This window comes from Vicugna pacos, chromosome 10 (genome assembly GCF_048564905.1).
Source record: "Vicugna pacos chromosome 10, VicPac4, whole genome shotgun sequence".
NCBI lineage: Eukaryota > Metazoa > Chordata > Mammalia > Artiodactyla > Camelidae > Vicugna > Vicugna pacos.
In genome coordinates, this window is record NC_132996.1 from 62,424,165 (window position 1) to 62,439,809 (window position 15,645).

General features: G+C 35.7%; 1 protein-coding gene and 1 pseudogene across 1 annotated transcript; both read right to left on the reverse strand.

Moving 5' to 3' along the window:
* Window positions 1-998: 998 nt before the first annotated feature.
* Window positions 999-1,979, reverse strand: LOC107032829 (olfactory receptor 10AG1-like; annotated as a pseudogene).
* Window positions 1,980-9,549: 7,570 nt separating this feature from the next.
* Window positions 9,550-10,506, reverse strand: LOC102546003 (olfactory receptor 10AG1-like). Its single transcript, XM_015247775.3, has one exon. The coding sequence runs from the start codon at window positions 10,504-10,506 to the stop codon at window positions 9,550-9,552; it is 957 nt and encodes a 318-aa protein (XP_015103261.2).
* Between the last annotated feature and the right edge of the window lie 5,139 nt (window positions 10,507-15,645).

The window sequence follows — 15,645 nt, forward strand, 5'->3', positions numbered from 1 at the left end:
AAAGTGCATTCAAATATGGAAGGGGATTGACAGATTTTAAAAAGCCTATGAATAACACATGCTTTAAAGAATTAGTAGAGCATATTGAATAATAGTTTCCAAACTCTTAAATTAGCATATTGTAAGTATGTTTAAATTTGGTTTCATCATTATGTGATTTGTGTATCATCTGTGGCTTCTTTCTTTGAGCTCTCTCATTGTCCAGGAGTCTAGTCTGGCCTTTTTGACATGGTGATAGAAAGATTCACACTGTTAGAGAGGACAAGTCTTAATGTCTAAGTACTGTTCATGTTGACTAATGTTCCATTCGCCAGAAGTAATAATAGAGCTAAATCAAGTCAGGGTGGGAAGGGAGGACCAAAAAGCATGTATACAAGGAGAAATGAATTATCGGGGATCATTACCGTTTAGGTGAAACAGGGGCTTTTTAATGACTCCATAAATTTGTTATAACTATGCAAAATGTTCATTAAAATATTTCTCAATATGAGAATTCATTTTTCCTTTTTTTGCTTAGAAAAATAGTGCTGCAATATGCATTATATTACATATTAATTATTTATGTTAATCCCTTTTAAACTTATATCTATATGCATTTAGGCTTTTATTTCTGTGAGGGAATCAGTAACGACTCTGTAGCATCTAAGGATATTTTGTTTCTTTAATAGAGAATGTTAAAGTAGTGTCTAGAAAGGCACCCAAAAAAAGAGAGAAACAGAATAATTTTAATTATAGCACAAACTACATATTACATCACAGTGTTTAGTTACACATCTCTATCTACTACTTCACGGTAAGGAGGAAACCTATCTTTAAAAGTACAACACTGTTAGAAATAGAACATAATTACCATAAATCTGGGAACAGAATGGTATATTAAAAGGAAATTACACCATAACATTATTAAAAATAAAGAAAAAAATGAAAGGTAGATTTCAATTAAGTCTACATACAAATTAAATTCATAAAAGAATAATTTCTATGTTATTTCAAATGTCTCACAATGCTGATAATTTGGGAAGAAATTTCCTCATTGCCTTTCTGACATCTTTGTTCCGCAGACTATATATCATAGGATTGAACAATGGAGTCAAAATGGTGTAGAAGAGAGAGAGCAGTTTGTCTATTCCTGCATACTGATCGGATTTAGGTTTTAAATAAGCAACAGTGGCTGATCCATAGAACAAAACTACCACTGTGATGTGGGAAGAGCACGTGGAAAAGGCTTTGGTCCGCCCTGTGTTTAATGGCAGCTTCATGATGGTAGACATAATTCTCATATAGAAACTAAGTATCAACAAAAAGGGAACAGTGACAAGCAACACAGCAAATAGATAGACCACCATCTCATTCACAAAGATGTCTCCACAGGCCAGCTTCAGTAATGGGGGGATGTCACAGAAGAAGTGACTGATTTGATTAGAACCACAAAAGGACACAGAGAAAGTCTGCCATGTTTGTCCTATCTGGACTGGAGCTCCACTGATCCAGGAGGCCACCACCAGCTGGACACAGACCCTGTGGTTCATGACGAGGGGATAGTGCAGAGGGTTACAAATGGCCACGTAGCGGTCATAGGCCATCACAGCCAGCAGGAAACACTCCGTGGCTCCCAGCATAAGGAAGAAGCACATTTGTGTGGCACAGCTGAAAAAAGAAATACTTCCTGTCTGGGTCCAAAGGTCCATGAGCATCCTGGGAAGAGTGACAGACACATAACAGATCTCTAGAAAGGAAAGATTGCTGAGGAAAAAATACATGGGCGTCTGAAGAGCGACATCTGCTCTTGTTACCAGAACTATGATGCCATTCCCCAACAGGATGACCAAATAGATGACTGAGAATACCCCAAAAAGCAGCCAGTGGAACCTGGGAATGTCAGAGAAGCCCAGGAGGACAAAGTCTATCCTTACAGTGAGATTTGTTTCCGTCATTTTCTAATTATTTTCTCTCTGTGGATTTACATTTCTTTGCTACATTCTCCTCTTTTATAATTGGATTGGGACATGGGCTTTGGTCTTAACATGTTCTTAGTTACTTTCTGACACTTGTGTTCTGTGATTCTGGCAGATTTGATGTGAAACCAGGAGCTATAAATGCATCTGTAGGGAAAAAAAAAAAAGGTTTATAATTGTAGATCTGCATTCTAATTATACCAATAAGAATCCTATGCTTAGACTTTTTAATTATGGTGTGTAAAGGGAGAATGCAGATTAGCTGTTTTTTTCCAGTCAAAACCTCAGCTTAATTATTAGTTGTCTAACATCCATAAATTTTTTTTCCAGTCAGTCCAGTTTGTATATAATATCTGATCTATAACATTTAGCACCATGTTACCCCAACTATTTACATGTCTTTTCTACCCTTGATATTATATCCAATAATTCATTCTATAAAGAACAGAGCACAAGGCTCTGCCCTAATATGTTACTCCATAGATGCTTCTGAATTAAATTAAAAGTAGAAATTACTATTAGAATTGGTTATTTTCCAAGAAGTGAGAAAGGATGATTAAAACTACAAAAATATAAAAGCCAAATCTTTTATTTTAAACATCATAATGTGCCAGCAATACTCATTCTAATTTTTTGAATTAAAATAGATCTTACTGCTTAAGAGACACAAGTTTTTGGTATTCAGCTATTTTTAATCCCCCAAATATTAGTTATTTAAAAAAATTTAAACCCAAACAAAATGTTCCTAGAGAAAAATAAAATCAATTTTAAAACATTAGCAAATGTAGGGATCTTGTGCCAACTCCTTCCCTGTTTGCGGTCTGTTAGACAACATAAACAGTAAGAGAACACGGGCCCCCAAAGTTGAAACAAATATTCTTTTGCAGGAAATTGTATTTTGTATAAAAATAAATGCTTAATATATCCCCCAACAGAAGAAGATTCACTAATACAAGTTGTTGCAGGTAATTAGGTTCTTGTCTCCTTGCAGGAAGAATTCAGAGACAGGATGTGGCGGTTAAGAAAGGAAACAGAGGATTTATTAGGGGCTGGATAGTACATTATCAAGGGGAGAGCGGGCAGGCTCAGGTGGGCAGCTGCCTTAGTTTCTTTGACAAGTTGGTTACATTGAGTGTGAAAATGAATGGGCAGAATATTCATCGGGGAGGGAAGGACTTGTGGTTGTAGTCCCTGATTTTCATCCCAACTCCACATTCCTACAGGAAGGAGAAATTTTTGTCCTTATTTAGTCTGGTTTGGAAGTGTCATGGTGTTGGTGAGTGATGGGTGCTTCTAAACTGCAAGGCTAATTTTATTGAAATGAGAACATAATGAGCAAAAGGTTACATGGGGACTCTAGAGATTCCTGCCTTTCCCCACGTTTCTTTGTCAGCCTGCAGGACACTTGTCACCCTAAAATGTGTGACTGCTTATTAGCCCAGAGGTTCCCGCTTTTCTTTGTCTGCCCAGGCACCCCTGTTGTTTACATGATGTATGGTTTCTTGTATTTGGCCCGTGCCCCTCCTTTTTGCCTAATTCCTGAAATTTGGTCTGCATCTCCTTTCTCTGCTCATATCTAGCTATCTACCTGCTCTAACAAGGTGATTCCTTGTCATAGAAATTATTTTACCTATAATGGCAACATTTACTTTATTAACAGTATAGCAAAATATGTTTAATTAATTTGAATGAAATTATCACTTTTTGACTATGGTTTTCTTAATAGATTATTTCTTAAAATGAATACGTTTTACAATATTATATAGTTAAGATACAAATTAGAAATTTGTATACTTCAAATGCTTCACGCATATAATTTAACTTTTAACTTCAGAAAGTCAGAAGCCTACCTTACATAATGCTACCCTAAATAATAAATATCATTTCTACCCACATACACTCATGATTTTAGTTGTTTGATATTATTTATTGACTCTTGATCATGAAATTGGTAACGTTATCTTGAATTAAAATAGCATATCAACATATTTACCTTTTTCAATTTTGCTGAAGTTGCTTCCTTCTCATTGATAAATGTCTATATTTTAAAATGTTACATTGTTTACAATCCATAGATGTTTAAACAAGAACGTAACTTGCTTTTAAAGAGCAAGGCTCCTTACAGAGGAAATAGTCCCTTCCTCCCCCAGGGAATGCCCCCTTTTCCCTCTTTACATCTAAATTACTAGTTAAACGCTCTTGTTTGCAATTAATTTGGTGTTTCTGCAAACAAATCTTTCATGGTAGGCCAGACTTCCCTGCAGGCTCTCCACAGAATACAATTTCATGCACTCTCCATTTATTAAATACTGTCAGAAGACATGGATGCCCTAGAAGAAAAAGCACTCTTAATGGTTCAGTATTACCTGCAGGAAACTGTTCATACTCTTTATCAGTTGATTTCTTACTTGCGTTACTTTATCTTCTATAATTCCTCTGAATAGAACTTTCAGCAAATCATGCTGTGTTAACATCATCTGGCCATGTTTTACTTGTTTACTTACCTTTAAGGGGTAATAATTTTAAGAGGCAGACATTTGTTGGTTAAAATTTGTGAACACAAAGGCAATTCTGTATCATAGAAACTAAGATTACTTTATTCAAATTACGATTTTCTCAGACACTATGTGAATCCCTGAATAGACTCACTCATCTTATTAATGAACCCTGTAAATAAGAGTTAAGAACAACTATTATCAATAAAACTTTTTTCTAACTAAAAACTCCTCTTTCTCATTGCAACATTTAGTAATTTAACATTTCTCAATTTCAACCCTCTTCCGTGCATTTCATGGGGAGAACACTTCAAGCATGAGTCTAACATCTCCAGTCCCATACTGAGACAGGAAGGAAGGGGGCAGGGCACAGCCATTCAAGGAATGACTCAGCAATTAACACCAAAATGGTGGAAGATTCAACTCCCAGTGCCTTGAGGCTCAAGATGGCGAGAGATTTGACTTCTAGTAGACCTTGAGCTTCATTATACGTTCATTGTAATATATTAGCATGCTAAATGATATGCCTACAGGCACCATGGCAGCTCTAAGGCTAACCATTGAAGGTCTAAAAGTGGGCGGTGGCCCAATTCCTGGAATCCCAGCCCCTTCCCCAAAAGTAATTGGAATAATCCTCCCTCTTGTTAACATAAGAAGCTACTGAGTCCATAAGAACTAACAACCCACACACCTTGTGGCCACTTTCCCTTCTGAGTGAGACAGACTGCATGTTGTCTATGGAGTGTGTATCTACTGAGCATCCAACCCTCACACCTTGTCACCTTTCTCTCACTTTCTGAAACAGCCTACACTCTATTGAGTATGTCTCTCTAGATAAATTTACCTTTACTCAACTGTGATTCACTCTTGAATTCTTTCCTGTGCGAAGTCAAGGACCCATGCTGGGTAGGGCACGTCCCAGGGACTCAACAGAGACCTGGGACATGGCCATCCTCACTCCACATTTATTTTCCTGTATCATTACTGCTACTTATATATATATTCCCGCTTTCAAGTTTCCTTTCACAGTTGTCTTTGCTTCTGATTTTATTTTTGATAGATACATGCTTTATACTCTACACATAATTTCAGGACCAGCTCCTTATAATTTACTGTATATATATTTTTCTTAGTCTTTTTTCTTTCATTTTTTTCTTCTTCAAAAAAACATTTATTGACAATCTACTACATGTAAAACATACAGCTCTTTCATTTCTTTTACTTTCAACCCCATCTTGTCTATATATGTCTATGTATTTAAAGCCCTGTTCAATTCGGCAGCATATAGTTGTTGTTTTTTTTTTTTCATATTTATCTTGTGCTTGGACTGCTTAGTCCATGTACCTTTAATGTAATTACAATATACTGCCATTTTCTATGTGTTTCCATTTTTTCTTTCATTTGGCTGCCCTGTTTTCTTCTGCCAGTTTGGCAGTTAATCAAGTTTTTTTTTTGTCTAGATCTGACTTTTGATATATATATAGCATGCTTTTATTATAATTTTAGGGATTCCTTCAGGGCTAATCATAAATAATGTGCATCCTTAACTTATCAGAGATGACCTACAGTTAAAATTGTCCCATTTTAATTCCCATCCTTTACGACTGATGCTTCCAGTTTCCAAGTACCCCTTCATCCTTCATGTCTCACATCACCCACTTCATATCTCACTCCAAAAATGTCATAATCTTATAACAGTGTAATTTGATGTTTTTCAAATTTTATTGTGTTACTGATGTCACATATTTTGCTCATGTCTATATTATAACCCCCAACTTACTATGCCATTATTTTAGCTTTAAACAGTTGACTCACTATAATGAATATAGATGAATATACAGGATTTTCTTCTGATTAATTCCCATGAGGTTCACTGAGATATGTATACTGATGTCTTCCAACAAATCTGAAAAATTCTCTGCCATCATTATCATTTTCTTGCAGTTATGCGAATTTTAGACAATTTGACATCACTCTACTTGTTCTTGAGGAGGTGGTCTTTTTAAAATTATTAAACAAATAATTTTAGGATTGTAATGTTTCCAATAATTTAAATTCAAATGCATTGGCATTTCACTGGACATGTCCAAATGCTATCAATCTAATTACATCAAGTATTCATTTCACTTATATTTCCCTTAAATTCCACTTCCTTTCATTTTAACTCTCACTCTAGAATTTTAATGGGGTTCTTTTCAAAATTTTAATGATCTGTGGAAATTATCCATTTACTCAATTTTCTGCAAATTTGGTCATACCTTCTCTCAAGTCCTTGGCCAAGTTTATAAGGGATGGTTAGAAGTCGCCAATAAACATCACCTGAGACATTTTGCAGTCATTTTCAGTTGATTCATTTTGCCTTGTTTATTTAGTTTTTCTGAGTTTTTCATATCCTGTAATTTTTATTGTATATTTTAAATTGCCTATGATACACTGTAGAGAATCTAGATTTTCATAAATTCCTATGAAGATTGTTATAGTTTTTTTTTCCCCTAACAAGCTATCATTACTGGATGATCACTTGTATTTGTAATGTCTAGGTCTTATATTTTGTTTGCACAAAGTTGTCAGAAGACCAAGGCATTTCCCAGATCTAAAAACTTGGGAAATTTTACATCTATATCTATCTTCCCTGTAAATGTTGTTGAGACTAAGGTTTGGACTTTTCTACAGTGAATCTTAAGATGACTAAAGACCTGACTTTGGGGAACAGGTCTTACTCCAAAGCACTAGCAGTTCTGTATCTTAAATGCTGCTTGAAATACATTCAGGTGTTAAAAGTTCTGGCTGGGATGCAACTCCAGTGTCTCTAAGCTAAGCTTTATCCCTAGTTTCTCCATTTCTCCCCCAACTACATGGCAGTCACTTTCCTAAAAGCCTTCTGTAGCCTCCTCCAGCCCATCCATATCCCATTGTCTTCCAGAGCCTCCCAGGAACACTTGATTCAGGTCTGTCTGTCCCCAGCACCATCTAGTCCCTCATCCTCCATGCCCTGTGACAGATCCTGGGCTCCTCCATTGTCTCGAATGCTGATCGCTGCCTCCTCAGCCCAGCGATACATCTGTGCTCTTCTTTGTTTCCAGTTATCTGCACTTTGACCAGGACATTGTCTCAGGCATAGAGCCAGCATATTCATGGGAAGAATGTTGTCCATTTCACATGTCTATACATACATGGCTAATGTATTTCTCAGTCATTACTTTGTTACTTCATTTTTGTCGTTCTCTCTATTATCTCACCTATGTGGACTATTTACCTTTTTGAGCATAAAAAATACAGACTACTGTTCATATTGCTTTTCCCATTTGTTTACCTGCTAGGTGTTTGTTTCTTTTTTCTTTTTTCTTTTTTTTGACGGAGCCCCAGCCAACTATGAATTGTTTTACAGCAGTTATAATTTTAAAAGATTATAATTCACATTGGTCTTTAAGTACCTATGTAACATTATCACAAAAGTCTAAAATATTTCCTACTGTCCACTTTAAGTATAACCATTGCAGACCCCCCTGCTTGTTGAAGCCTATATCAAGTATTTTAACAGCCTGATGATCTCTGTCCAACATAACAACACTTATCATCTGAACATTCTTTGTCATGTAATATTATTTGTGCATGTGTTTGTGTGTGTGTGTGTGATTTTGTCCAGGGATTTTTGATATGTTATTCTTTTTGCCCACTGTAGCACCATAGGTAAGTACTAATATAAGATTGAATTCGTGCTAAGTGAATTGATTTATGGCACAAGATAATTTTAATCAGTTTATCTTTTTAGAAAAAAAAAGTAGAGAAGTTAAGCTAGAATTTAAGCAAACTACAAAGTATTTTCTTCTGTTGTTACTTGATAACCACTATCTTGATAACATATCAAGTAATGAATCCACAATTGGATAAATAGGAAACATTGTCATTGATGTAGAAATGGCAACTGGAAACAAGCATTGTAACGTTTCTCATTGGAACTGACATTTTGGAGAAATAACATTAACTGCTAGTGATCTCCCTTACTGGTCTACAAGAAGTAGCAACACAGACACCTGTGAGGAGTTCTCTATTATTCACTCACACATCCTTCCTGGATCCATTTGTGGACTTTTACAGGAGACAAAGTTGGAGTGCTGATACTTTTAGGAAATTAATTTGCAACACATGTAATCTTTTCCTCTTCTTAATGAATTTTTTCATTGAAAATATATTCAGAGAATTTTTTCATTGAAAATAAATTCAGAGAATTAGGCTCTGTTATTCCAGATCTTAGTTATGTGTGATTATATTATATGTGCCTCCAACACTCACTGATTAATTCTTTTTGGACAGGAATGCTGCACTCTATGTCCTGAATTTGGAGTTACTTCAGGAACATATTGCTTAATTTCCTTTTGATATCCCAGATTAATTATTCATACGCTGTTTCTTTAGAACAAGCTTGGCTATTTCTCATCTGTCTCATTTGGATACAGTTATACTTTCCAAGTTTTCATCTACTACATGTTTTTCTTCTTTATTTTTTTAGATGGGTTTAATTAAAAATGAACTCTTATTGTCATTAATGTCATTAGTGGTAATAATTGTGTGCTTGCGTCATATAGGACTTCATATACATGCATTATTTTAATCTTATTTCATTTTCTCTTACCAATAAAGTCAGATATTATATATTACATATTTATACACATAGAGATGTGTAAAAGATAAGTGCCTTTTCAATAACAAGACATAGATTTTATGAATTTTATGAATCTTTCTGTTCAATTGTTAAAGCATATCTATTAAAATAACCACCACCTCCAAGAAATAAGGGGAAAACTATGATTTAAGTCTTTTCCTTTATTTTGACATAAACATTTTTCTCTCTCTAGATCCATTTTTATTCATGTTGTTCTATATTTAAAAAATAATTTTTGAAACTTTACTATGCAGTAGATGTTTTTTGAGGACTGAGGTGAAGCACTGAAAATATCAGCAAAACGGTGCTTTCCTTACGGTGTTTACTTAGACTCCAGAGAAGAAGAGTGATAGGGTTGCCAAAACATGGCCTCCAAAATTGGTGTGTGGAGTCTGTGATGAATAAGAAGGAAAATGTATGAAGTTATGTTTTTGAGTCATAGTACAGACCATTTCAGTAGGAGTTTTCTCAGTGCCACCATAAAATCTTTGTTTCTCAGACAATATATTATGGGGTTGAACATTGGGGTGATGATGGTGTAAAAGAGAGAGAGAAATTTGTCCATTCCTACTGAATGACTGGACTTTGGTCTCATGTACGTAATGATGCCTGAACCGAAGAATAAAGCCACAACTGTGAGGTGGGAAGAACAGGTAGAAAAAGCCTTGGCTCGCCCAGTTGCTGAAGGCAGCCTCAGGATGGTGGAGATTATGTTCACGTAAGATCCAAGAATCAGCATGAACGGAACTGTGACCACTAGAATGGCAACCACATACACCAGCATCTCAGTCGTAAACGTGTCCCCACAGGCAAGCTTGAGCACTGGAGGTACGTCACAGAAGAAGTGGTTCAGCTGGTTAGATGCGCAGAAGGGCAGAGAAAAGACCTGGGAGGTAAACCCTATGTGAACAGGGATCCCGCTCCCCCAGCAGCCAGCTGCCAGTCGCACACACAGCCTGCTGTTCATGACCAAGGGGTAGAGTAACGGGTGGCAGATGGCGACATACCTGTCATAAGCCATCGCAGTCAGAATAAAGCACTCCGTGGCTCCAAACATCAGAAAGAAATACATTTGGGTAGCACAGGCCAGGAAGGATATACTTCTATTTTGCCTACAGAGATCTACTAATAATCTGGGGACTGTGACTGATACATAGCATATTTCCAAGGAGGAAAAGTTCCCAAGGAAAAAATACATGGGGGTCTGGAGGGAAGGGTCAATCTTGATTATGACGATAATGAGGATATTTCCCATCAGAATAATCAGGTAGATGATCAAAAACAGCCCAAAAAGAAATCCTTGGAGGTCGGGAACATCAGAGAAGCCCAGCAGGATGAACTCCACCAGTGTCGTGTGGTTCCACTGTGGGGGACTTTGTCCTCTGGATCCCATCTATGCATAAAAGATTTAGAAGTCACTTCAATTTGCTGGGCCCAGCAGCAAAATGGGACATAATAAATCAATGATTTCCAATCCATTGAGATAAGATAGATATCCACATTTTTTCATTTATTTGTTTTGTATTTTTGGTAATATATTTGAAACCCAATTCTCTAAAATTCCACACCATAAAAGCAGAATGTAATCTTAAGCTCTATTTATTCTGCTCATATTAAAGATGATGGACGTTTAAATTAACACAGCAGAACAAACAACAGTAAGATAAGGGCAAAACACGGGAGGTAGCCTACTGTGAGGATGAGAAGTAATCTGGGTAACAAGACGTTCTCAGTGTTTCTCATTCCTGATAAATTTAGTCTCTATTTGTTTTTATTTGTATTTTTTCTGTTTAGCACCTTCTAATTTATCACCTCTATGTTATCCTTTCACTCTTGATTTGACATCTCCCCTGGGAGCTGCATCTCAGGGAACCAAAGGGCAGGGTGGTCAGTAAGATTCAGCTGCCAGGCCCAGCTCAGGAGAGCCTGGACCACTCACTGTGTGAAAAAGACTTAGACACTGATCAGAAAAATAAGAAGGATTTTCCTGCCTCCATCATAGAAAAACATTCCATGTAGCATATATAGAAATTTACATTAGGAATAAAACATCTTAGCAAGTCATATATTTAGAAATTTCAAATAGGAAATAATTTGAATAAGAATTATCATAACATTTTTCATCCCTACCATGGCCCTCAACAATCTTAATAATCTATATACTTATTTATCAAATTTTAGGACTTTAGGAGTATTTAAATGCATTTACAGACTTTTGGGGTAATTAAATAAGAAAAAGGGAAATAAAAATGTGTAAGAGAGTGTGATCTCAGAGTTCACACAACTGACACCAGACAAAATGTAAGATTTACATTTCCGTAGATTTTTTACCTTTAAACATGAATTTCTGAATATATATTATATTAGGCATATATAATACGTTGTGAATGTGTTATATATATATATATATATATATACACTAAATATCTGTATGTGAATAACTCTCCGAAAGCACAGTGTTAAATGCAGTGTAGCCTTAATCACATCAGTTCCTTCAATAATTAAGCATTTTTGGACCAAACAAGTTTAGTCTTTCTTCCACCATACTGGTTCCTAGACATCACTTTTTGTGATTTCCACCCAGCCATCATTAACAATAAACTATGACCTTTTTAACAGATTGCCACATATTCTTAAACCCACATTGTCATAAATTTCCTACTTTGTCCTTCATTTCCCACATCCTTCACATCCTGCAGAATACAACTCTCCTCTCTTCTTTGAAGTCCCCCCAGTTCCCCTTCCTTCTCACAAAAACCAAACAACTGAAACACTTAATTTCTATTTCAAGTTTCCTAGTTCTCACTGATCTCAAACTCCTCCCTTATTCTTTCAGTGAATTCTGTTTAATTCACTGTCTAAATTTTCACAGCACACGCTCAAGGCAAAAACTCCCTTCTGACTCACCCCCGCTTGCAGCTCAGAAATGTCAAGAGAAGGGACCAAGGACCTGAGACATTTGGGTTCAAATAATATGTGGCTCCAACACAGACACGATTTGCGCCTCTAAGTCTTCTCTGGTGATCTCTAGAGACCCTTGTGTATTCTGGTCTCTTCTCTCTCTCTCTCTTTTTTTCCTCTTCTTTTCACATTTTGGTAGTTATCTTTGCATTTTATATCTTTTGAATTTTAAGATGCTATTTCTATTTCTATATCTATATGTGTGTATACACTTTATTTTTCTTCAGAACTTACATCTTATGAAAACCAACTGGAGAAAAGGGGAATTAAATGTTCACTGACAGAAGTTTGAATGCACATATCAGGCAGTAAATCAACGTATATTCTATCATATATTTTGTAGTTTATGATGGATAAATACTACATGTGTGTTAAATAAAAAGTGTACTAAATACTATGGACATTAATGATAAATAAATGAGTCGGTTTCCATGATTACAGAGCTCAGAGATAAGTGGTGACGGGTGGTGACTTCAGACAAGTGAGTCAAGTCGTAGCCTAGAATGTGCAGCATCTATGCAGAGATAACCATAAAGTGCTATCGGAGTGGCAGATAATTACTCAAGGAAGTAGTAGTTAATCTAAGGGTACCACAGAATTATTCTGTTATTTTTACTTTTTAGAAAAGATAATACAACATTTTCTAGGGAAAAAAAATACCCTCATATACTTACTCAGTTTTATATACCAAAGACTAGCCAGGTGCTTACATGAGGGCGTGGCTTATGAGTATTTCCTGACAGGTCACTTCATCAAGGTAGATTTTCCACTAATCTCAACAATTATGTTCCATTTAACTTGATTCAAGTATTCACTGACCAAAAATCTTGACACTGAGTGACTTAAAATGAAAACTAGATATGTCCTTATTTAAATTATCAGAGCTTAATTTTGCTTATTTGAAAATATATACAGTAACAAGATGTAAGCAGGGAGCTGTTTTGCAAAGTAGCACCATCTATGTTAACTGCTTGATTTAAAATAGGTGGTTGTATAAATACACCCCAACTTCTTTATCCAGTCAATACTACTGAGCCATAAAGTTAAGAGTAAAATCTCGCCATTTTACAGCATCATGGATGGACCTGGAGATTGTCATTCTAAGTGAAGAAAACCAGAAAGAGAAAGAAAATTGCCATATGAAATCACTCATATGTGGAATCCAAAAAAAAAAAGACACTAATGAACTTATTTACAGAACAGAAACAGACTCACAGACATAGAAAATGGTTATGGTGGTGGGGGAACTGGGTGGGAAGAGATGAACTGGGGTCTGAGATTTGCAGATACTAGCTACTACATATAAAATAGATAAACAAGTTTCTTCTGTATAGCACAGGGAACTATATTCAGTATCTTGCAGTAACCTATAATGAAAAAGAACATGAAAACAAATATATGTATGTATATGTATGAGTGAAACATTATGCTGTATTCCAGAAATTGACACAACATTGTAAACTGACTATACTTCAATTTAAAAAATAAATAAAAAAAAAAAATCTTGTAGCTCTATAAGGCGTTCTCATTATGATCATTATCCTACTGATAGTATTTTAACAGATACCTTTTTTTTTTCTCTTTTGGAACTTTGCTGTCTTTTATCCTGTTCTGAAGTAGCCTTTTCTTAATCTAGGAGAGGGAAGAACATAGAGGTAGCAGAATGCTGAGTTAAATTTAGGAGACCTCTTTATGCTGCTGGGTCTCAACCAGCAGCAAAATCTAGGGGGGAAACGCTTTAAGTTACTGGGCTTTTAGTTTTCAATTTTCTTCTTTTTCTGTCTCATCTGTGCCAGTCTCTTATAGTTGTACTTTGAACACATAAGACAAATAGACTCTATGATAGAAATGCAAGCGAAATGAAAGCCTGTTTAATGTCTGACAGCTTCCCCGGAGATGATCTTCTTAGATTATTTTCGTTTCTGGTTGCTCTACTTCCACCATTAACAAGTAATGGGACTCTGGCAGTTCCAAACATGGAAACTTAAGTTCCTCCTTTTGCAATTTCTCTATTTTAGCAGAAACTAGTGTAGCCGTGGAGAATAGAGAGATCTGATGATTTGAAACTGCTTTTTTACCGTTAACAATGTTTAAACATATTATGTGCTACCTACTGTGTTAATGATTTTACCCATATGATCACATTTATTGCATTCTGAATGAAGTAGGTACTGTTATTATTCACATTTTCATAAAGAACCAGAGGCATAGAGAGGTTAAGTAACCTGCCCAGTGTCAAGAAGCTAGTATGTGACTTTGGTAACTTCAGACTCAGCAGTGTAATACCAGTATCCATGTTCTTAATCAAAACTCAGCAGGCTTAATTGGAAATATTATTTTGAACTTAACATTCTCAATAACAGAAATAAAACCAAGTGTTATAAAACTTTTCACAACAGCAAGTTGCTTTCATGCCTATTGAATATTTAATTTTCTGTTATAAAAGTAAATGAATGATTACTTGTAGTTATAGTTTGTATATTTCAAGTTCAGAAGATTTATCTCATAAAAGAATCATATTAGAAGAAAGTCATTTTTATGTCTTTTGATTTTTGGGTTAACACACTATAATAAAATAACTGGGGTAAAATTATAACTGCTTACCTTTTTCTTTTATGGAGAAATCACTATGTGCTGCTCTTTGACAGAAAATATGGTCTTTTATAATATAAATGTCTGGTTTAAATTATTCAAGTGACAAATTCAGTCATTCATATTTTTTTCTTGACACCCATACTTAACTTAAATGAATCAGTGCACCTTACGTAGAAAATACCCCCATATTCATTGTAGAGACATCGTCTTTCCCTGACATGCTATACTTTTAAACTCAAAAAACTGTCTATCAAGTGGTAACTCAGAAAATAACCACGGCTGTCCCTGGCTGGGTTAGTGCTGCACTGAATTTTCTCCCTCTGTGGAATATGGTCTGAGGACCGCTGGCCCCCTGGCCACTCCTCTTCACCAGTCTCCCCATCCTCTCCACCTCTGGAGACCAGAGCAATTCCCTTACTGGGAAGGGCTGCACACGACACTCACAGTCTTAAAGTTGATGCATATCTACATATGCCAACAGTGGCTACTGCATTTGAAATGATTAAAATACTATTTTTAACCTCAAAGAATGTAACTTGAAAATTATCTATCTGGTGTTCATGCTTCCTCTAGTTTGTTTATGAGTTAAGGTCCTCTGTTCACGCCATGTCTAGAATTTATCTTTAGTTATAGGTACATACATAAGAAGAAAATGAATTTGAACAAGACGAGACAGTACACTAAGTTTGACGTGATCTATAGTAAGTAGGTCAGGATGGAAAAGTGACATCTGGGCTTTAAAGCTAATAAGAGAGAGAGTATAATGCAAATTTTTATTGTTGCTGTGAATCTTTGGTGAGCTATGTAATTAATTCATGCATTCAGTCTTTCTCAATTTATTTATTGAAATATTCAGTAAATCTGGACCCATCAAGTGCTGTGACATGCACTTCAGGGAGCACAGAAAACTTTGTATCCTATAAATCGAACACATTGCGTGACTACCCCGCACCTGTTCACCTCTTAGCTGGAGCTG

Excerpts from the sequence above, each read along its gene's own strand:
- LOC102546003 (XM_015247775.3), bottom strand. The coding sequence starts at position 10,506 with ATGGGATCCAGAGGACAAAGTCCCCCACAGTGGAACCACACGACACTG.